Raw genomic sequence first — 23948 nt, 5'->3', positions numbered from 1 at the left:
ACATGGATAGAGCTAAAGACTACAGAACACAACAAAATAAGCCAGCCAGAAAAAGACAAATACCTTGTGATCTCATTCAAATATGGAATTTAAGAAGTAAGACACACAAGCAAAGGAAATAGGAGAGAGACAGAGACAAACCAAGAAACGGACTCTTTAACTGCAGAGAACAAACTGATGGTTACCAGCAAGGAAGTGGTGTGAGAAGGGGGAAACAGGTGATGGGGATTAAGGAATATACTTATCATGATGAAAAAATTAAGGAATGAAGAAAGGTTATGGACATATCCTTCTTAGATAGATACATTGGATTACCTCTAGCAGGTCTCTCAGTTTACACTGATCAATTACAGTATATTTATATTTATGAAGTTATTGTACCAAATATGACAAAATGACATGCAGAACAGACATTTTGTAGTACTAGTTAGTTACACTATTCTTCAGTGGAATTTATCAACAATTTCATAAAATTCATTTTCAACTTAAAAGAGAAAAAAGAGGATACTGACCATAGTAAGTGCTGTCAGTTGGAACTCTGAAACGTTGCTGATAGGGATGCAAACTGGTAGAGACACTCTGGATAATAGTTCGGCAGTTTCTTATAAAACATACACTTACAATATGATTTGGCGATTCCGGTCCTGGTTATTTGCTCAACAAATGGAAACATATTTCTGCCCAAAAACCTGTGCACAAACGGTTAGCTGTTCCAAATACAATCACACGTGTGTATAACCGACGGTAAATGGCTTCCCAAAAAATTGTGGCACATTCCATACAATGAAATATTACTTGGCAGGAGTAGGAAATGGACTTTGATATACACAGCCTGGACCAGTCTCAAAGGCCTTATGCTGAGTGACAGAAGCCAGGCCCACAAGGTTACATACTGTAGGATTCTACCTATCTGATGTTCTCAAAAGGAGAAAACTAGCATGTCAGAGAGTAGATCTATGAATAGATCTATTCAGATCTATCCATAGATCAGAGAATACATCTATGGTGGGACAGCATGAGCAGTGAGAGGAAGCTGTTACTACACGGGGATAGGTGGCACGAGGACGTTTTGAGGGTGATGGAACCAGCTCCTAATGGAAGTTCCTAAATCTGTGTTGGTGTCAAAATTCAGAGTTGCACATCTAAAAAAAGTTGGCTTCACTGTATGTTACTTCTGAAAGTTAAACAAGCCTTACAGAAAACTTGACAGCAGAGTTAACACTACATGGTGACAACCAGTTGGCCACACGGATATTCTGGGAAGAGCATTCCAGGCAGAGTCAACAGCTCACTCACGTCTCTGGGCTGGAATAGGCCTAGGATATTCAAGGAACAGTGGGGAGGCTGGTGTGGCGAGAGTGGAGTAAGCAGAGGAGAGGCGAGATAGCCAGAGATATAATGGGGGACTGGATCATGTCGTGTTGGTGCCATTGTAAGGACTTTGGCTCCTGGGAGAAGTGGGGGGGCCACTGCAGGGTTCTGAGCAGCCAAGTAAGGCAAACTTTTTAAAAGAATCACCAGGAGGGGCGCCTGGGTTAAGCCTCTGCCTTCAGCTTGGATCATGGTCTCAGGGTCCTGGGATCGAGCCCGGCATCGGGACCTCTGCTCAGCGGGGAGCCTGCTTCCTCCTCTCTCTGTGCTTGCCTCTCTGCCTACTTGTGATCTCTCTCTCTCTGTCAAATAAATAAATAAAATCTTAGGGGAAAAAAAAAAAAGATCACCAGGGGGTCCCTGGGTGGCTCAGTCAGTTCAGCGTGAGCCTCCAGGTCAGGTTGTGATCTCAGGGTCTTGGGATCAAGTCCCGCATTGGGCTCCCTGCCACGGACAGAGCCTGCTTCTCCCTCTCCCTCTGTTGCTCCCCTGCTTGTGCTTTCTCTCTGTCAAATTTAAGTAAAATCTTTAAAAAAATAAAATAATAAAAGGATCACCGGTTTCTGTGTGGAAAACAGACTGGGAGCAATTTCGGTAACCCAGGTGAGGACTGTGGCTCAGTCCAGAGTGGTTGTGACAGATGTGTGGAGTAACAGTTGGGGTTTAGGTCTATTTTGAAGGTAGACCCAAGAAGATTCTCTGCTGGAGGAGACTGAGAGAAGGAAAGACATCAGGATCGACTACAAGTTTTCTGGCCTTGAGCAACCACAAGGGATGGAAATAGGGGCCACTGAAGAGAGTAGTTTTAGGTGGAGCAGCCTGTGGGAAAGAACGATTGTTCCATTTTCAATATGCAGCGTTTGTGATTTTATGAGACAGCCAAGCGGAAATTTCACACTTGGCTGCAAAGACCGAGGCATGCCCAGGGGTCCTGGGCAGACATGGGTGCACTGTGTGGTGGGCCTCTGCGTGGAGAGGAGCTGCGGAAGGTTCTGGAGCACAGTGAGCATGTGTGCTGTGGAAAGCTCACAGATGGGAAGGCGTCATCACCTGTCAATGACAAGTTCAGGGGCAGGATTTGTGCCCTGGTGTTGACTCAGAGGTGAAGTTCTTCCCCTGTTGCAGGAAATAAGGTTTCCTATGGTAAAGAAGGAGTCTCTGAAGACAAAGTCTTAAATGAATTGGTCTTTTCTCGAAGTACGCATTTGAGACTGTGCTTCCCTCGCTGGCAAGCTTTGCTGTAATTGGTAGAATAAGGCTGGGGTGTGCAGTGGATAAAAGGGCACATTACCAAGGTCCAGTGTCCTGACAGGGAACACATTTAAAGATTTCCTATTGAACATGTGTCTTGCGTTTTTTTTCCTTCCCCTATGGTAATAAAGCAAATTTTTTCAAGGAGGAGATACTGATATGAGATCATCACCTTCTCTATCAATCTAGTATTCTTCAAGGTGTTTGAAATTCCCTATCTCAAGGGATATTGTTGGTCATTGTTACCTTAGCCCTATTACAGAGGGTCAGAAATAACAAGATCTAGATATTTTAACAGAATTTCATTTAATGAGTGTATTGAAAGTTCATCTCTTCCAAAAACAACATGTTAATTACATTTAAATTGTGTTCATTTTAAATATCAACAAACCCATCATTTACATACAGAGCTAGATATTAGAAAACAGAAGGAAATTAAAACAAGTTGGTTTTTTTTTTAAAAAGTCCTCACTTCCAAATTTAGAACACCGTAAACTGCTATATATATACCTCAACAAAGTGTATATACATTGTCAGAAAAACACAAGTTTCTGTAATAGGAAAAGAACTGTAATACACATACAGCAGAACATAATTCACATAGGCTCAATTTACAGGTGTATCTCTCAAAGTATAAAACAAAAACCAGTAACTACAAATATAGGCAAAAATCACATCTGCCATTCTAAGCTACCATGCCAACATACGCTTTCCAAGAGAAAGGAGGATTTTTAAGATCTTATGGTGACCCTAACATTTCACTTCTTTGTTCTCAAATTCAGAAGCAAAAAACTTAGAGGAGTTGTCTTCTTGTCTTTAAATTAGATTCAGGCCGGTTTTTCTTCACGCAGCAATAACCCAAATATATCATGAGACGTGCTATCAAAGCTGCTCTATTTAGAGCTCAATAACCAAGACATTTCTTTCATTTCTCCCTGTACCTTTATTTCCCTTCAAAAAGCCTCCAGGGAAACTTTATAGACAGTGGTGGTAAAGTTATCAAATAATCCTGAGATGACAAAAAAAAAAAAAAAATAGGAGAGTTGGCACTACACAGGTTTATAAAAAATTACCCCCCATTTATTAAACCATAAATGCAAAAAAATAAGAAATCCAAAAATGTAAGTAGGATGGAAAGTACTAGAAAACAAATAGAAGGAGTTCAGAATTGTGGTACTGTGGACCTTAGTTTGAAAGATGTACACCAACCAAGCTCTCACTAACTGTTGGGCACTTTTTTTAAACATGTTTCATTTGTTTCCATTTTTAACTTGTCTAAATCAAGCTTCTCTAGCCAAAACAAAGAGGACATAATTACAGCACTCACGTGAGAGAGGTGTGAAGGCTGTAACACGGGAGGAAGAGACGGGTATGCAACACACTGGGTTAAGAGGCAGGAGGACCAGGAATAAGACTAAGCACTAAATCTGATCTGAGCAAAGACAGGGAGTGAGGAACTCTCTCATTTCCTTCAGATGTTACTGCACTTCATAATCAAAGAAAACATCTCTCCGTTTTTTCTTCATGTATCTCAGGTTTAAAATGGCAAGAATGAATAGTCCTTAATCAGCACACACTATTTTCAAAAGGGACATTTTTAGAATTGGGTTGGTTGCTTATTTTTTAACAACAAACCTTAAGAGTTGATGGTTCTAAAATGGTGCTCAGGTGTACTGACACATTCAGGCCTTTTTCTTAAAACAATTTACTTTGCATTACAAAAAAATCATAGGTCAATTAAGAGTCGTAGTTCAGTGTTTTCAACAAATGAAATGTTTAACTTCAAAATTAAGTATGGTTCAAACAACTGCTCTTGTGCCAAACAATGAAACTACTACTATTTTATTCACTTATAAACATATAATTAACAAACATGACATAATCATTCTTTATGATCACTGTAAGAATGTAAATTACCCTTTTCTCTTTTTTCTGAAGATGGTGGGTCTTAACAGAAACTCTCAACCAGAAAAGCCCATCCACTCCTAACAAACATCTCCACCTCAGTTTTCAGAAGTCAGTGCATTCGGTGGCTTTAAATAGGTACGGCGTGCCCCTGTAGCTAAGAGCTCTAAAAGAGTAAAAAAAAGAAAAAAGAAAGAAAGAAAGATAAATAATTTGAAAGATGTCTTTAGTGATCACAAATACTGCCAATACTCAAAGTCAAGGAGCGGATAACCTGAGTGTCAGTCGGCTGCGGTTTTGTCTCCCAGGGGAAGGCGTTCCCATAGCTGCAGCAACTGTTCGCCAACCTGAGGCTCTAGTTCCTAGAGAAAGCAGAAGTCAGAATAAACACGAAAGGAACTAGACTGAAATTTTAAATCACCAAAACCTATGCTGATAAAAATGTAGGGCAAGTCCATTCAATTTCATTTTTCTACGAGAACATGATAAAATCACATGGTATGTATTGCTCTGGGATTCTCTGTGTTCGGGTCTGTGAAGTTCACTTCCAGACTTCAAGATTAGAGTTAGCCTGCAAATATGGCAACAATGTGTGACAAAATGGTAATTTCCACAGAGTTCTCCTGGAACTTCTATCTGGAAATAGCGAATTTCATTTTTAACGGGGATTTGCCGATGGCACTCAGCCTCAGCTTTCAAAGGTTTACTATGAAACCTAGCATATTAGATGTTTGGGGGTTTTAAAGAAATCATCGAGAGTATATGAAATTCTTATCTTGGGAATTAGACTTATTTCAAAATCCTTATTATAGAATAAAAATTAAAATATTCTGATACAACTGAAAAGAATGTCATTTATAGTCCTCTTGTGATATGATGTGCATTTAAAAAGAACCTGAACACTTTATGTATGGTGATTTAAACTGAGTCACACTAGTTTAAATAAATTATTAGCTGTGTGACCTTAGAACAATTTCTCCTGTTTCTCCTGACTAAAACTGCGCTAATAACTCAACATGTATTGAATTAAACTACTTCATATACAGCAGCTAGCACTGTGGTCCATATATATGGTAATTCCCATCTCCTTAACTAGTTCAAAATGCATGTCAACAGCTATCATAATAAAGCCCAAGCAAATGCAACAGAAATAAAACAAGCCCCAAAAATAATTAGTTAAAGCACAAAGAAGTCAGATACTGTTGTTATCCTTAGACTTTGGTGAAATTACTTCAGAATTACACTCGGTTTTGAGCAAATCTCCCATTAGTAAGGCAACAGGAGCCTCCGTGAAGTTATGAAAGATTTATATGTATGTATGTATGTATGTATGTATGTATGTATGTATATGTATGTAATGTAATGGCAGAGACAAGCCCAGGTTACAAAATGTTAAAAAAGCCATGAGCTCTGTCAAACACCTGTGCAAGCAAGTGTTCACTAGTTCTTCCACACATCGGAACCATCTCCTGTGTGCGCAGGGAACATACATTCTGTACTCCTATGTCTCCTCCTCAAACCACCAAATAACAGCAAAGCAAAACAAAAAGAAAAGCAGAAGACAAATATTAAATGCCACTGTATACCTGCCCGTCTCTGCTGATCTGGACTTTCTTGTTGTCGTTCCAGGGATTGAGTAAGTGGTGAGCAAACTGAAAGGGAAGACTTTCCTTCCGGACCCACTCCACCTTAAATACTCCTCCCAGTCCAGCTGAGCCCCAGTCCTGGCTCTTCTCCCTTCCTATCTCAGAAGACATCCTAGAAAATCCCTGCAGGTAAAATGAGGGCAAGGGGAAAGGTGAGGATGATATTAAAATTGTCTGAATTCAATTTATCTGAGGAAGCGCTGAGGTTTTTTAAATTTTAAGGTTAAAATGTAATATAAAAATAATAGATACCTCATAAAAACAAAAATTAGTTACTTACTGTTTTTCATAAAAAGAAGTATTCGCAAATTTTAGAGGGAAGGCTGATTCCAGCCTTCTAACATAATTTCAGTATGAACAGATACTTTCCAAATAATGTTAACATCCCTAAACCCACACTTATTCCATGATAAACAGATACAATCTAACCCATTAGTTTTTACTTCCAAAAATTATAATAATATCAAATAATAAATTCCTTAGTTTCTAAATTCAGATGGACATCGAGTCAAGAGGAGTTAAGAAACACACTCAGTTTCTGGATTACCAATTCTAACTTCCTTATCTCTTTAAAAAAAATTTTTACCAAAAAGTCAAGCTTCTCGTTACTCTCAATCCAGATAGTAAATCTGAACTTGTCCTCAGAAGGAGAAATGGCTTATCTAGAGAGGTTCTGGTAAGACGAGGAAAACAAGGGATCCCTAGAGTCAGTCCCTTGAAGAGGTAACGCTACATCCCTCATGCTCAGTCAAGCAAAATGCGTTCTTACATCCCAATACAATAAAAAGCCAAGGTGGTTTTGGGTTTTGTTTTAATCTGTGTGGTCTAACGTGCAGCCAGAACAACCCCATTTTACTGGTTCAGGATGGCTCACCTGGAAATGTCCAGATCCTTGAACAGAAAATACCAAGTAAACCATGCTGCTTTCCCAAAAGGCTCGATTTAGCTTCCGCTCATTACTAGGGGTTGTAGACCAGATACCCTTCTGTTGAGAAATTTCAAGGTTTCTCAAATTGCTACTCTTCATTATGAAGTATCGAATAGGCATGTTTGGTCTTGGTGAAGGAGATTTTGAGCCCTATAAGAGAATGCATAAGTTCTTGAAAGGTAATTTGGCCTTCCGAAATCAATAGGCTCCATTAAATAACATCTTCATAAACATATAAATCAAAATATTTTACCAAATATTCAACAAATGCAAATAGCTCTATCATGTCTGAAAAGCTACATAAGACTTGATCAAAATGAGGTTAAAGAGCCAAAACCAAGCATTCATTTTCAAGAGCATTCAAAAATCCCTTATCAAGAAAGGATCCTGGATTACAAACTTTGATTTATGCTCCAAATGTACTTTCAGAAAATATTTTAATAAACTTTCAAATGCTAAAAACAAAAGAAAAATTGCTCCAGCTTACCGCCTGCATACAGCTTCCAGGCAACAGTGCAGGAGAGGAAAACAAACAGAACTCCAGTCTCCCTGAACTACAGAGACAGAGCTTGGAGTCGAGAGGCCCAGCAGTCAGAGTGTGCATAGCAGAGGGCTGGACAGAAGAGAGCTGCACAGAAACAGAGTTCCCGAAGAACTGAAGATGGGTCCCCACAGAAATAGAGTTTCTGACTCCGTAGTATCTGACTCCGTACTGACCTGCACAGGCTTATGAAAACTTGACCTAATACCAGGGAAAGATCCAGAGGAAAGCAAGTAGACTTAAACCATTCCCGGAGCTCACACGGGGCTGGGAGCAATCCCTGTTATCCCTAGCCATGATGGAAAGAACTGTTAATACAGATGGCGTTAGCGCCCAGAAGGCTCACACCTTAGTACTGAAACTAAATTAGTACCAGAATAAAAACTGCTCTGGACCTACCATAACATCGCGTAAAAGTAAATCTCAACAAGATTAAACCGACAGCAACTAATTTAGCTCTATACCAGAACAACGTCTCACAGTACTTAAAGGAACACAACAAAAATCTAGCAGCCAAACAAAACTATAAGGAATGTCAAGAAACAGGAAACTATGACCCATAACCTAGGGAAAAAATGAACAAATAGGGAGAGTCAGGTCTGACAAATGATGGAATTAGGAGACAAGAATGTCAGAGCAGCTATTATCAATACATGCACTGTGCTCAGGATGGTAAAGTGAACATGAACATGCCTTTTGAAATGAGAAATGGAAGGTATTTCTTTAAAGACCCAAAGGGTGCCCTAGAGATGAAAGCAGTGAAAAATACAGCAGAAAGGATACATAGCCAATGAGACACCACAAATAAAAAGCTCAGTGAACTTACACACATAGCTAGAGAAACCATCTCAAATGAAACAAACAGATAAAACAACTGAAAAAAATAAAGAAAGCTTCAGTCACCTGTGGAATAGTATCGACACTTGCGTATCCAAAGTCCCAAAAAGGAGGGGGAAGTGGTAAGACAAAAAAAAATATATATGAAGAAATAATGGTCCTAAATTTCACAAAATTGATGTAAACTATAAATACGAAGATTATAAGAACTACAAATAGTAACATGCCAAAATCGAATTGCTGAAAACCAGTGACAAAAAGAAAATCTTAAAAGCATCTAAAGGGGAAAAAGAAATACATTATATACAGGAAAATAAAAATAAGAATCACAGTAAACTTCCCTCAGAAATTATAAACAAGAAGATAATGGAATGACATCTTTGCCTAAATTAAAGAAAACCACTGTCAACCTAGAATTATATGCGCAGTAAAAGTATCTTCAGAAAATAAAGGTGAAAAAGGTTTTCTAGACAAAAGCTTAATGACTTCATTTCTAGAATATCTGTACTAAAAGAAATGGTAACATGTTTCCAGACAGAAGTGTATGATTCAAGACAGAAATTCACATTAACACAAAAGAATAAAAGCATAAGAAATGGTAAACATTGAATAAATATAAAAGACATTTTTCTGACTTTTGAGAAAAGACAGTTTACTATGAAGTAAAAATACTACACTGGCATTTTTAACATGAGACCAGTAACACAAAAGACTGGGGGGTAAAATATACTGTTGCAAGCTTCTCAAACTATACCTGAAGCGCATAATACTGATTGGAGATACACCAAGGAGAGTTAAAAACGACTTTAGGTGTGAATTCTACCAAACATTAAGGAAAAAAATCATATCAATTCTAGGCATCTCTTCCAAAAACCTTAAGTGGAAAGAAGACGTTCCAACTAATCTTACCCTGTACTAAAACTATACAAAAACAACACAAGAAAAGAGAACTACAGAATATCCCTCATGAACAAAGATCCCAAACTTAACAGAAGTTTTGATTAAGCAAAATCAAATCCAATAATATTTAAAACAATAATCATCGTGACCAAGTGAGGCATAAACATTAGAAAAAGTCAATGAGATCCACTTTATTAAAAAAAAAAATTATGTTATCATTTCAGTAGATGTAAAAAAAAAAAAAGCACTGAACATAATTCAACATTTATTCATAATAAATTCTCTCAGCAAACTAAATCCAAAAGGAAATGTCCCAGAGTTATGTTATCATAAATGGTGACAGATTTAACTAGGGGCTAGCTTTCCCTCTAAGGTCAAACCAAGGATGTCTGCTCTCAGCACTTTTTATTAAACATTTTAATGGAGGTTCTAATCAGAGAGAACAGGCAAGAAAATAAAGGAACAGAATCAATACTAGAGAGGAAAAAAGCAAAACTACCTTTATTAACAGATGAAATGATTATATATACAGAGAGTCCTGAGAAATCTACATAAAAAGCTAATAGGATTAATAAATGAAATAAGATTGTGGCATAGTGGGTAAATAAAACAAAAGTCAAACGTACTTCTATATGCTAGCAATGAACAACTGGAAATTAAAAATTTAAAGAACAGGGTGCCTGGGTGGCTCAGTAGGTTAAGCTTTTGCCTTTGACTCAGGTCATGATCTTAGGGTCCTGGGATCGAGCTCCGAATTGGGCTCTCTGCTCAGCAAGGAGCCTGATTCCCTCTCTCTCTGCCTGCTTCTCTGCCTACTTGTGATCCCTCTCTGTCAAATAAATAAATAAATATATTTTTTAAGATTTTTATTTATTTATTTGAGAGAGAGCAAGAATGAGAGAGAGAGAGAGAGAGAGAGCATGAGAAGGGGGAGGGTCAGAGAGAGAAGCAGACTCCCTGCCGAGCGGGGAGCCCAATGTGGGATTCGATCCTGGGACTCCAGGATCATGACGTGAGCTGAAGGCAGTCGCTTAACCAACTGAGCGACCCAGGCACCCCAATAAATAAATAAATCTTTAAAAAAAAAGAAGAAGAAGAACAGCATCAAAAATATAAAATACTTAGAGATCAACTTAACAAAAAATGTGTAATACCTGCATTCTGAAATTTACAAAACACTTATGAAAAATTTCTTTTGATAAAAGAAATGCAGATGTATACCATGCTTACGGATTAGGAAACTAAAACCTGTTGTCAGTTTTCTTCAAACTGACCTACAGAATTAATGCAATTCCACTTAATACCAAAAAAAAGTTTCTGTGGAGGGGTTCCTGGGTGGCTCAGAGGGTAAAGCCTCTGCCTTCGGCTCAGTTCATGATCTCAGGGGCCTGGGATTGAGCCCCCCATTGGGTTCTCTGCTCAGCAGGGAGACTGCTTCCTCCTCTCTCTCTCTCTGCCTGCCTCTCTGCCTACTTGTGATCTGTCTGTCAAATAAATAAATAAAATCTTTTTTAAAAAAAAGTTTCTGTGGAAATTGACAAAGCATTTTCTAAACTTCATATGAAAGAACACTAGCACACCCATAACACCAGAGCAATTTTAAAAAGAAGAACAGAATTGGAGAAAAAAATTAACTGGTTTCAAGACTTAGTATAAAGCTACTATAATCAACTCACTGTAGCAGAGGCAAAACAGAGAGGTGTAAAGATCAATGCAACAGAATAGAGTTCAATAAACAGACCACATTACTTATGGTCAATCGATTTTTTACAAAGATGCCAAAATAAATCAAGGGAAAATTTAACCTTTTCAACAAATGGTGCTAGAACAATTGTATAGGCAAAGGAGCCCCATGGGTTCTCAATCTCAAGACCATGAGATCATGACCTGAGCCAAAAACAAGAGTTGGACACTCAACTGAGTAAGCCATCCAGGCGCCCCAGCGTTAAACAGACACTTCTTAGGACACAAAAAATATGAACCACAACAGAAAAATAGATGAAACCAAAACAGGAAAAAATAGCTCCAATGGACTTCATCAAAATTAAAAACACTTCTCTTCAAAAAACACTTGTTAAGAAAATGAATATGCAGGCGCAGACTGTAAGAGAAATTGCAAAGCATATATAATTAAGATCTGTATGTAGAATACATTTTTTAAAAATCTTACTATTAAATAAAAAAGACAAACAGTAAACAACCAGAAAAAGCTGAACAAAAATTTGAACAGATACTTCACACCAAAGAAAATTCAGGAACGGCAAGTAAGCACATGAAAAGATGCTCAACATCACTAGTCATTGGGGAAACGCAAATTAAAACTAGAGTGGGGTATCACTATGTACTCACCAAAACGGCTAACGTTAAAGAGATTAATAATGTCAAGTATTATATAATGTCAAGATTAATAATGTCAAGTATTGTCAAGAATATGGAGCATATGGGACCCTCATAGATGACTGAAGGGAATGGAAAAAAGTACAGCCATTTTGGAAATTAGCTGGATAGTTTCTTGTAAAGTTAAACATACACTTAGCCATACAATCCCACACTTCTAATCCTGGGGGGTTTACCCAAGAAGAGAAACCATGTGTACACATAAAGACTTGTCCTCGAATATTCATAACAGCCAAAATGTGGAAACAATCCAAATGTCCATCAACTGGGGAATGGATAAACATTCTATGATATTAGCCATACTATCCAGCAATAAAAAGCAATGAACTAAGAATACACTTAATAATTTGGATGAATTTCAAAGTGAAATAAGCCAGTCACAAAAAAACTACATATGATTCCATTTCAAGCAAACTGCAGAAAAGGCAAAACTCTAGGGACAGAGAGCAATTCAGTAGTCATCATGATCCATGGGCTGGTGGGAATATCCTGTACATGGCTGGGATATGCTTACATAATTATATACATTTGTCAAGAGTCACTGAATGTGTACAAACTGGTGATCAAAAAACATTTCTTTTCCTCTTATTTAACAAGAGTGTTTCAGCAGACATTTGTCCCAGAACACAACATATAGCTAAATAACCCTAATTGAATACTTAGTACCAACAACACAGGAAATTAAAAGTAAACGTACTCTAAATATTTGAAATCATTCATATTATAAATTTTTTTCAAAGATACATAGTTCTCAATTCCCTACCAACATTCCCTATCTTCCTAACCCCACCCTATCTTGTACTTTTTAATACAACCACTGAATTGGAGAAATAAATTCATAATTCAAAGAAACCATTGTTTGCAACTCTGAAATTACAAACCTAAACTAATCTGAGATCATCTTGTTACTTAATCAAAAAAAGTTCTGGGGCGCCTGGATGGCTCAGCGGGTTAGGGCCTCTGCCTTCAGCTCAGGTCGTGATCCCAGAGTCCTGGGATCGAGCCCCGCGTCGGGCTCTCTGCTTAGCTGGGAGCCTGCTTCCTTCTCTCTCTCTTTGCCTGCCTCTCTGCCTACTTGTAATCTCTGTCAAATAAATAAATCTTTAAAAAAAAAGGTTCTAACGATACAGAAAGGACATGGCGGATGGCTGAGTTACATGCCACTGGTAAATGGTCTGTTAATTTCAAAACATCCCAAGATGGTACTAACTAGAAATCTCTGCCAAGCAGGAAAAACTAAAAAATATGTAATGTGAAATGTGCTAGCAATCTGGTCCTTGCTACATCAACTTGTAGATACTGTACCTTTCCTGAGGATGGAGGAGAAGGGCTGGCACAAGGACTTGGGTAGCTACTGCTGTCCGTAGATTTCACAGAAGACTGATCCGATCGGTCATCAATGCTTCGTTTAGGATGTAAAATCCCTCTATCTTTGTACTTCTGAGGGGGGTGCAGTGCTGGAGATGGAGATTTCGTCAATACTCTTGAGTGGGAAGGAGGAAACAAAGATCAGTGACACACAAGTTCATTATACAAAGCAGATCCCATTTCAAACCAGAGTCACGGTGGCATTATGATACATGGAGTAATAGTTACTAAGGGAATTTCATTTATCTCACACTTAGAGTGAAAAAACATCTAAGGGGCACCTGGGTGGCTCAGTGGGTTAAGCCTCTGCCTTCAGCTCAGGTTGTGATCCCAGCATCCTGGGATCAAGCCCCATATCGGGCTCCCTGCTTGGCGGGAAGCCTGCTTCTCCCTCTCCCACTCCCCCTGCTTGTGTTCCCTCTCTCGCTGTCTCTCTCTCTCAAATAAATAAATAAAATCTTTAAAAAAAAAAAAAGAAAGAAAAAACATCTGAGATATTAGGGTGCATTTACACAAACAATAGGTAAAAATGTATTTTTAAAAATCTATAGAAGTTCTTAATGTTAACAAATACTCAAAATATTATTTCCCTTACAAAATTCCTAACCTTGGGGAGTCTGGGTGGCTTAGTCAGTTGGGTGTCTGCCTTCAGCTCGGGTCATGATCTCAAGGTCCTGGGGTCGAGCCCCCTGTCGGGCTCCTCACTCAGCAGGAGGTTTGCTTCTCCCTCTCCCTCTGCTGCCCCCCTTGCTTCTGCTCTCTCTCTCTCTCAAGTAAATAAAATCCTAAAGAACAAATTTCTAACCTCTTGTATGACGCTATTGGAGAGGTCTTTAACATTATATAGTTATTTAAATACATCTATGCTAATGGCCCTTACTAAAATATCACCCACTCTACCTCCCTTCCACTTTCACAAAATATCTTAGAGCTAAGTAAAATATATTTTAAAAGCATACCAAAAAAACATGACATGATAAAGTATTAAAATACTGCTGGACTACAGTCAGGAGAGAAGACTTCTAGGACAGCACTAAATTTACAACTAAGGTATGTGATCCTGGGCAAGTCTCTTAAATTATCTGAGCTTTCATTTACTTACGTGTTAAGTAAAAGGATTATACTAAACTGTAAAATTCTTCTATTCTAAAATTCTATGAATAAATGCAGCAAAGCTGGCAGTCAGGAATTTTGCAATTGTTCTAAAAGTATAGGTTTTTGTGGAACAACCAGACCTTAAAAAAAAAAAAAAAGACACCGAGTTCTTCCTAAAGTCATGCGATACAAAGTTCACAGTACCACCTATAAAATACACTTGCCAAAATATTGGCTCAAATAAAGCCCTGAGAGCTACCAACCAGTTTAGACGAAATACACATGGTATGCCAACAAAGAAGGCCAAGAAGAAACAGACAAATCCAGATTGTGATATACCTCACAGTACTACCAACCCACTTTCTTCAAAAAAGTCAATAGAGGGCGCCTGGGTGGCTCAGTGGGTTAAGCCGCTGCCTTCGGCTCAGGTCATGATCTCAGGGTCCTGGGATCGAGTCCCGCATAGGGCTCTCTAGCCTGCTTCCCTCTCTCTCTCTCTGCCTGCCTCTCTATCTACTTGTGATCTCTCTCTATCAAATAAATAAATAAAATCTTTAAAAAAAAAAAAAAGTCAATAGAGGGGGCACCTGGGTGGCCCAGTCAGCTCAGCATCTGCCTTCGGCTCAGGTTAGGATCCTGAAGTGTCCTGGGATAGAGCCCAGGAGCAGGCTCCTGGCTCAGCAGGGAGTCTGCTTCTCCCTGTCCCTGTGTCCCTCCCATTCCCACCCCTACTCGCACTCGCTCTCTCTCGCTCTCTAATAAATAAAATCTTTTAAAAACAAAAGTTATCAAAAGAACTATTCTCTCTCTCACTCTCTCTGTCTTGCTCTATCTCCAATAAATAAAATCTTTAAAAAACAAAATTTAACAAAGGAACTACTCTCTCTCTCTCTCTCTTGCGCTCTCTCCTTCCAATAAATAAAATCTTCATAAAAAACAAAAGTTAACAGAAGAACTACTCTAGATCATAGGAGCCTCAAGAAACATGACGCCCTGATGAGTCTTCCCTGGATGCTAAATTCAAATAAATGTATATAGTATGACAACTAGGGAAGTGAACATTTTACTGGGATTGATCATCGGATTTTGATTATGTAGAAAAAAAATTTTTTTTTTTTTCTTAAGCAGGCTCCATGCCCAGTATGGAGCTCAATGCCAGGCTTGAACTCACAACCCTGAGATCAAGACCTGAATCAAAATCAAGAGTCGGATGCTTAACCGGCTAAGCCACCCAGGTGCCCCTAAATTCCTCTATTTTTAAGAGATGCATATTTGAATATGGAAGGGTAAAATGACACAATGTGTGGAATTTATCTGGAAATATGTAAACCAAGTAAGAAAGCCAAGAATGAAAAAAGAAAATCTGGTTAGATACAGCAAGCGGTAAAAATCTTGGTAACTGCTGAATGTGGGGTATGGAGCTCATTATGGCGTATCATTTAGTTCGCTGTGTTTAACAATATTGATAATAAACAAGTTTAAAACAAAAAAGGATGTGTTTAATAATTCATAAACTACCATAGACTCCTACAATTATAATTACTTTTCCTTCAAGAGTAACTATCTCAGATCCAGGATTATTTCTTTCACAAATGAAATAAAACAGGTTAAGCCTAAACATATTAACAAAAGACTATATAATGAATGCACATCTGAATAATTAACAACCTGCTAAGAAGTGTAAAAGACCTTTCAGGGTTTTTTTTTCTCTCATGAATTGATGTTCAATGCATTATGTAAATTTGACCCCCCTAAAATCACATCGTTCTTACCCTGGCAACTTGGTGACCTGAAAATTAGGCAACAGAACTTAATGAGGGTAAAACCTCATTAAAATAAAAATGTATTTTCCGGTCTACCTTTTGATTTTCAAACTGATCTTTTAATCTGAGCTCCATTCTAGCTTCTCTCTCTTATGCTTGGCTTCCCTGGAAAATTTCATACAGATGGAAACAAAGCCCTCCACAAGCCCCCCCACCTTTTCATTTAACAAGTTCGGACACTGAATTCATTTTATCTCATTTCTCTTATAGAAAAGATGCACCTGTTCTCTTATAGAAAAGATGCACCTGTCCTCTGCCATCCAATTATCAAAATGACAAGCAAAATATACACTGGTATGATTTAGGATGGAAGACGGGCAATTTCTAATACTTTAATAGTTTCTTAAACTATTTTAAAATAGTTTCAATAAAATGTTTTTATTAAAAGAACAGTAAATATAGTAAAAAAAAAAGTACTTATGTTAAAAATAAATAAATATATTTTACCACTGCAGAGGAAAACTCTAACTATACTTTCTCTCCAAGAAGTAGTCTCACAAAGACTGTTGATTTCTCCCTTTAAAAATAAATCTTCCTAGGGGTGCCTGGGTGGCTCAGTGGGTTAAAGCCTCTGCCTTCAGCTCAGGTCATGATCCCAGCGTCCTCAGATCGAGCCCCGCATCGGGCTCTCTGCTCGCAGGGAGCCTGCTTCCTTCTCTCTCTGCCTGCCTCTCTGCCTACCTGAGATCTCTGTCTGTCAAATAAATAAATAAAATCTTTAAAAAAACTAAAATAAAATAAAATAAAAATAAATCTTCCTAGAGGCGCCTAGGTGGCTCAGTGGTTTAAGCCTCTGCCTTCGGCTCAGGTCATGATCCCAGAGTCCTGGGATCGAGTCCCGCATAAGGCTCTCTGCTTGGCGGGGAGCCTGCTTCCTCCTTTCTCTCTCTCTCTCTCTCTGCCTGCCTCTCTGCCTACTTGTGATCTCTCTCTCTGTCAAATAAATAAATAAAATCTTAAAAAATAAATAAATAAATAAATAAATCTTCCTAAGCGTCCTCATCCTATTCCCCACCAAACCCACCAACTCCAGGCCTTATCTATTAATACTACCAAAACTCTGAAGGCAGATAAAATTCCAGATCTCACCATTCAACAGGTAAGAAAATGAAGACTGCCAGGCTACAACTTGTAAAAAAATAGAAATGGTTGATTCCAGTGTCACTGGTGAAAAACTATATTTATAAGACAATCAATATCTGAATTATAGCTAATATTACATTTTATCATTTTGATTTTCTTAATTTTATTAAATTTCTAACTTTTATTAAATAAGCATCTATTACACATTTTCCAAAAATGTGTGTGTGTATGCAAATAGATGCACACATACATATACACTTGCATTTATACACACACACACACACACACACAAACACACCGTCTCTATGAACCTAACAGGTGTTTATAGATGGGCCTAGGAATAACATTACCACATAACAGTATCTATGGAAATCTACTCCCACATTCTAAACCATTGTTCAAGGAAGCTTTCAGAAAAATCTTTTCAAAAAGTAGTTAGTGTCTAGAAGAAAATGTGCCTTTTACTCTTCTACTGCCCAGCAGAGCCTACATCAGAAACATTCAGGAACACACACGAGAAGATTTTCTTAACAAACGACTGAATTATTCCTCAAGTGTATATCTAAAGAACGTGGAAACCAGTATGGATTACTCCCCTTAATTGAAGTCTGACCTGATGAAGCCGTCTGTTTCATTCAAATACGCAAATCTGACCAAAAGAAGACACTAACAGCCCCCATCTGATCCTTAAAAAACAGTAAACATTACATAACTTTCATGTTTTCACTCTCTGTATTTTCAGCTTTAACAATGAAATAGTCTTACCACACACACTTTCTACCAATATTGCCAAAATTAGCATCACAGACAAGAATATTGTTTTTGTTATCAATTCTAGCAGGGTAAGAAATGTTTTAATGGATATAAAGAAACTTAAACTTGATTCTAACAAATGTTGTTACACTACAAATATTTTTGAATCATGGCCAATGATTCATTACAACCACTATTATATAATTGAAGTATATTTTTGAATAAATAATTCAATAAAAGAGCTCTCTTATTACTAATCATCATATAGTAAATAAAAATATCACATCTAATTGCTAAATGCTGGAAAGAAAAAGAAGAATTTGGCTAAAGTGTAACAGATTCTGCCATTACAATAAATTTGCTTATTTATTATATGCCTCCCTGGATAAAAGATAAACTCTCTGAAGGAAGAGATCTTTGTTTGGTACACTGCTGTATCTCTTACACTAAGAACAATGTACGTGTAACGCATCACTGAATCAATGAATAATTGATCTCCTGTAGGAATACAATACAATCAGCAATATTGATACTTAGATAAGACTTGTGGGAACGTTGTTCTTTTAAATGGCCACAGCCCATGATTCTTGCTGTAGGATGTCTGGGAAATATATTACTTGACATGTATCAATGAAAATATATAATTTTAAAATAATGGTAGCTTTTTAACAGACGCTAAATTTGTCAATTCTTGAAATTAAACATTTGAGATTTTCCTGATAAAAAAAATTCTTTATTAACTCATATATATATTATACATATAATATATATTTATATATATTATATATTATATAACTCATAGATACCAAGAGTTTAAAATCCTTCATTTTATCTTAAGACTGCTGAAAACCAGGCTTTAAAAGTAAAAAACTTGGGGCACCTGGGTGGCTCAGTCGGTTAAGTGCCCAACTCTTGGTTTAGGTTCAGGTTGTGATCTCAGGGCCGTCAGATCGAGCTCAGCTCAGCACGGAGTCTGCTTAAGACGCTCTCTCGCTCTCCCTGTGTCCCTCCCCACCTCAAATAAATATATAAATTTAAAAAAAAAAAAAAAAAGTAAAAAAACTTTCCATTTTATTGTAACTTTCTATGTTTTTTCGATTATAAGTAATTTTTAAATGTTACAAAAGCTCATGATTCTTTGATAAATAATTCATTTTCCTAGGGGAAAAATGTCTCCAGTTTTGATAAAATGTTACCAATTTACCTTTCTGCAGCAGCAGACTCATCCGAAAATTCAGTATCTGCTGAAGTTTTCCTGCTGTTATTTGACCTCCAAGATGATGCCAGAGGAAGTTCTTCTGAAGACATAGGCCTTGGCCTCTGGCCTATTCCCGATGGCTGCTGTAAGCCCGCAGACTGTTCTTCCGTGCTGAGAACAGCGATGATGGCTCTTATGGTGGCCTCATCGACCTGAGACCAGGGTTTGGATGGCGCTCTCATTCGGCGTAAAAACAAGCTGTGCCACTTCTGCCGGAGCTGCAGCAGCAAACTGGCTGCCTGGAATAGAACGGGCTCCTCAGTTCAAGGCGAGCCAAGCAAGATGGCGAACCACTTGCAAGACACCCATTTACTAGTGAAGCTCTGCGGCTGTTTCCAAAGGACACTGTGCAACTTGTCAGGAAGTAATGTATTTCACTCTTTTTGTTGCATGAATGAGATAACGTTTCTTCTTGACCATATGTGAGGACTAGAGACACAAAGTCAAATGACACAGTCCAATGGAAGAGACAGCCAATAATGTGTGGTTAGAGTGTGATTAAAACTGGAACAGTAACAGCAGAGTAAATAAAGAAAAATACATTTCGTTTCCTTCATATTTTATTTTGGTGCCTATAGAACATCCACATGATGATCCAGAGAGCAGCTAGTCTCACAGGTCCAGAGAAAGGCCAAAGCTAGAAATATAGACCGACTTGGGAGTCATCCATGCATCAACAGTTACTAAACCTACGCACCGAGGTAAGGTCCCTAGAGATTGTACAGAGACATGAAAAGAGCACAGTAAAGCCCAGAGTACTGGAGAATATCTAACATTTAAGGCATATGGGCAGAGTCAGTGAAAGAACCTACAAAGGAATGACTTTTTAAAAAAGAAGTATCAGGAAAGACTAATGTCATAGTAACTTGTGACAAAGAAGCTGGGACAGGTGAGGAGGAAAAATGGAGAAGGGAAGTATTACACAAGGAAGGGGATGAACAACAGTGCCAAACATGAGAGAAAGGGTGAACTCAAGGACAGTGGGCTGCCATTGACAATGTGGGGGACATGCTGACCTTGACAAAGGCCGTTTCAGGGAACAGAAGGGCTGGTGCGAATAGAAGTGGGATTCCAGGGGTGGGACTGAAGTGACGAGTGAACAGAGAGTAAAAAAGTAAACCTAGCCAGTTGTCAACTTTAGATAGCTTTGCTGACCACCCTTCCCCTTCAACAAAAACAAAAAAGGAAATAGTAAGATCTCTTAAAAATACAGACAGAGCAGGAAGCTGGGTGGCTCAGTCACTGGGCAACTGCCTTTGGCTCGGGTTGTGATCCCAAGGTTCTGGGATCGAGGTCCGAGTCAGGCTCTCTGCTCAGTGGGAAGCCAGCTTCTCCTCTCCTGCTGCCCCTGCTTGTGTTCCCTCTCTCTGTGTGTCTCTCTGTGTCAAGTAAATAAATAAAATCTTTTAAAAAAAAGAGAGAGAGAGAGAGAGAGAGAGAGACGGAGCTTTTACCAGTAGCTATCTTTTGTAATTCCGTGTCCCAGCTAAGGCACAAAGACTGAGTGAATTAACTCAGAGAGGATTAACTCTCTGAATTGGTTAAATACTAATAGTTGACCGTTACAAGTGGCTCAGTGACGTAAGAGTCACATCACTTAAACTTGTTCTTTGTAGTAGTTTTTAAATTTTCAATTTTTAGCTATTTGACAGATTAAAAGCAAAATAATCATGCCATATTTAGTCCCGGAGTCTATAACCTTCTGTGAAAATTCACTGTAGTCAATTTTAATATGGCAAAGCAGCCTTAAGCTATATTTTAGGCAAGTGAAACATAACCTGAAATTACGTTAGAACACTTTCCTTGTCTCCAAACTGTTTGGTGTGACAGAATACTGATACACAGCTTGGTGGATTTCACCACTCAACGCACATTCTTCTCCCTTCTTTCCCCCAATGTACTGGAAAATGTGCATTTGTCTGAGGAATTATTTTGTTTGCTACCACTTGATGAATCTCAACATTTTGAGTAAATGTTTGCTACCACTTGATAAATCTCAACATTTTTTATGAACTTTATAACTACATTTAAAACCCTTAATTCCTGGGGTGCCTGGGTAGCTCAGTCAGTTCAGCATCTGACTCTTGCTTTCAGCTCCGACTGTGATCTCAGGAACATGAGAGCAAGCCCGCATCAAGCTCTACACTAGGTGGGGGTGAGGAGGGGTTGTCTGCCTGAGATTCTCTCCTCTCCCCTCCTCCTACTTATAAGCATTATAAGTCTCTCTCAAATAACTCTTTTAAAAAAAAAACCTTAATTCCTATTTCTGCATATTTGCAAGTCTGACTGCTATCATGAGGTAAAACTTTATTACTCTAGGTATTCACTGGCTAAATAAAGCATATTCTGTTTCCAAACACTTTTCTCCAGCTCTTGAAGGGTCCTGGCATCTTTTGAATACATAGCCTTGATCCATGGATTAAATTAGTATGTAAGTGAATGTGCTAATGTTTTATGAATCAGCGCCATATAAATGGGAATACAGCATGTATCTGGGTATTCTTATAGCTATCTTTTTAACATCTTTTTTTCATTAATTACATATCCACATCAATTTTGTAACTCGAAACAAATTGATTTTCTATAAATGTGTTGAGCATCTGTATAAACATTTAAGGTTAGAAAGTAACATACTTCCTCTGTTATTCCCATTCCAAAAGGAGAAAACTGTATAGAAAGATAAAGGAGGGCAGTAACAATACAGACTTGAATACCTTAAAAAAAAATAAATACATAAAGGTGGAGATGGAATGAAGGAAAAGCTTTGTCAAGAACATTTTTAATTTGAAGAAAAGACATTCATCTTTCCCAATTCAGAAATATACAAAAAGAGAAAACAGAATGAACTCCTATCTTTCTCTCAGAAACAGAGTTACACGAAACAAAGGGAGTTCCTGTGTACCACCCACAGAAACACTCAAATATCACTGTGCTTAAATATGAGCCACACCGAGGCTTTTCAAATCCTCTACTTGAATACACCCCAGAATGTCAGAGAATGCATACGGGCCCTGTGAAAACTGAAACACAAACTATATTCTCTAACACTAAGGGCTCACGTGACATACCGTATGTCAGTTCATACTCACTGAATGAAAGAAACTCACCACACTACTGAAGAGCAACTTACCTCAGGCTCTAGTTTGAAGTTGAGCCACTCATCAAGTTTCAAAGCTGCTAAATTAGCAGTAGTTCTATCTTCCATTTCACTGTCACTACTGTCATTAGGAATACCATCCGCTATTCAAACACATATCGAAAGCAAAAAATTTCACTTTTAACATCTTACAGCAAAAGAAGTCAGTAAACAGACACTCTGTATTTACATAAATCTACCTGATATACTAACAGTTTAGGTGGGGAGCTCTTCAAATCCAACAGTTCACAAATTAAGTCTCAGTGTTTATAAAAAGGGGGGGGAAGGCATTTTAAAGACTATAATCTCTAATCAAAATGCAGGAAATTTTAAAAAGACAAGAATGGGACGCCTGGGTTGTTCAGTCAGTTAAGCGACTGCCTTTGGCTCAGGTCATCATCTCAGGGTCCTGGGATCGAGTCCCACATCAGGCTCCCCGCTCAACGGAGAGTCTGCTTCTCCTCCTCCCTCTACCCCTCCTCATCCCCAATTTGTGTTCTCTTTCTCTCTCTCAAATAAATAAAATTAAAAAAAAAAAAAGACAAGAACTTAAAAATCAAAACACAATCTTGAAATATTAACCGGATGGAGAAGAAAACTAAGAACATAAAGAAGGGAATGAAAACACTATAAATCAAGAAATGCTCATGTAAATTCATAGGTTTCTAATTTAAAAGAAGAAAAGGAGACGTAGCACCAAGGTGGCTCAGTTAAGTGGCTGACTCTTGATCTCATCTCGGGTCTTGACCTTGGGTTTGTGAGTTCAGGCCCCATGGTGGGTGTAGAGATGATTTAAATAAATAAATACTTTAAAAAAAAACAAAGATGCCAAATGTGATATACAATCATGTAAGCTTTCTAAAACAGTATAAAAGGAGAAAGCTGAGAGATTTAAGAACTGAAATGAAATATACACTAAAAGGACTGAACGTCAGATTAGATGAGTAGAACGGATCAGTGATTTGGAAGACAGGGTGGTAGAAACACCCAAGGTGAATATCAAGAAGAAAAAGAATTTTAAAAAATTACTCCAGCAAGCTACCACAGCCAAAATCCTGCAAGTTACTGACTCCTCCCTTCCACTCACCACCATTCAATCCAGCAATTAGCAGTACCTCCAGAATCATTTTGAATCTGCTTCTCTTCCTAACAGCGTCTCATACTTTAGGTCTTATACTCAAATCACACCCCCTCAGAGATACTTGTTTCAGGGTCTCTTTCTAAAGCAGGTCACCCCACTAAGGCAGTCTAATTTCCTTCATAGTAGCATGCAGATTATTTACTTTTTTTCTGTCTACCCTCCACTACCATGTAAACTCCTAAGGACCAAAACACCTTGTCTATACTGTTTTCTGTTACATCTTCAATGCCTAGCATCCTTGACATATAGGAGTTGACCAATGAATATTTGCTGAATCACTGAATAAAAAAAAACTGAAAACAAGCAAGTGCAAAGGAATATTTTAAATGTATTATGCCACTTTTAAATGATAGACTATTTTGCAGCCATTAATATAAATATTTTTGAAAATTTATATTCTGCACAATGAAAATAGCAGGATATGAAAGAAAATGTGTATAACTTTTAAAAATCACATAATCTTCTTTTTTTTTTGCTACATCCTTTTTTTTTTTTTAAGAGTTTTGTTTATTTGA

General features: G+C 37.9%; 1 protein-coding gene across 4 annotated transcripts in view; it reads right to left on the bottom strand.

Moving 5' to 3' along the window:
• Positions 1-2909: 2909 nt before the first annotated feature.
• YTHDC2 (YTH domain containing 2) overlaps positions 2910-23948 on the bottom strand; it is a 73500-nt gene continuing 52461 nt past the window's right edge. For 3 of the 4 annotated variants that reach the window (XM_045999570.1, XM_045999571.1, XM_045999572.1), the window contains 7 exons: positions 22287-22396; positions 19103-19395; positions 13082-13259; positions 7048-7251; positions 6114-6296; positions 4802-4889; positions 2910-4693 (listed from right to left, as the gene is read on the bottom strand). In XM_045999570.1, the coding sequence (XP_045855526.1) occupies positions 4809-4889; positions 6114-6296; positions 7048-7251; positions 13082-13259; positions 19103-19395; positions 22287-22396 (1049 nt within the window). In that variant the 3' untranslated portion in view covers positions 2910-4693; positions 4802-4808. The remainder of the gene's footprint in view (positions 4694-4801; positions 4890-6113; positions 6297-7047; positions 7252-13081; positions 13260-19102; positions 19396-22286; positions 22397-23948) is intronic. The other variant, XR_006817704.1, reaches the window with a different exon arrangement.

This window comes from Meles meles, chromosome 3 (genome assembly GCF_922984935.1).
Source record: "Meles meles chromosome 3, mMelMel3.1 paternal haplotype, whole genome shotgun sequence".
In the NCBI taxonomy this organism is placed as follows: domain Eukaryota; kingdom Metazoa; phylum Chordata; class Mammalia; order Carnivora; family Mustelidae; genus Meles; species Meles meles.
This window is presented reverse-complemented; position numbering and strand designations above follow the sequence as displayed.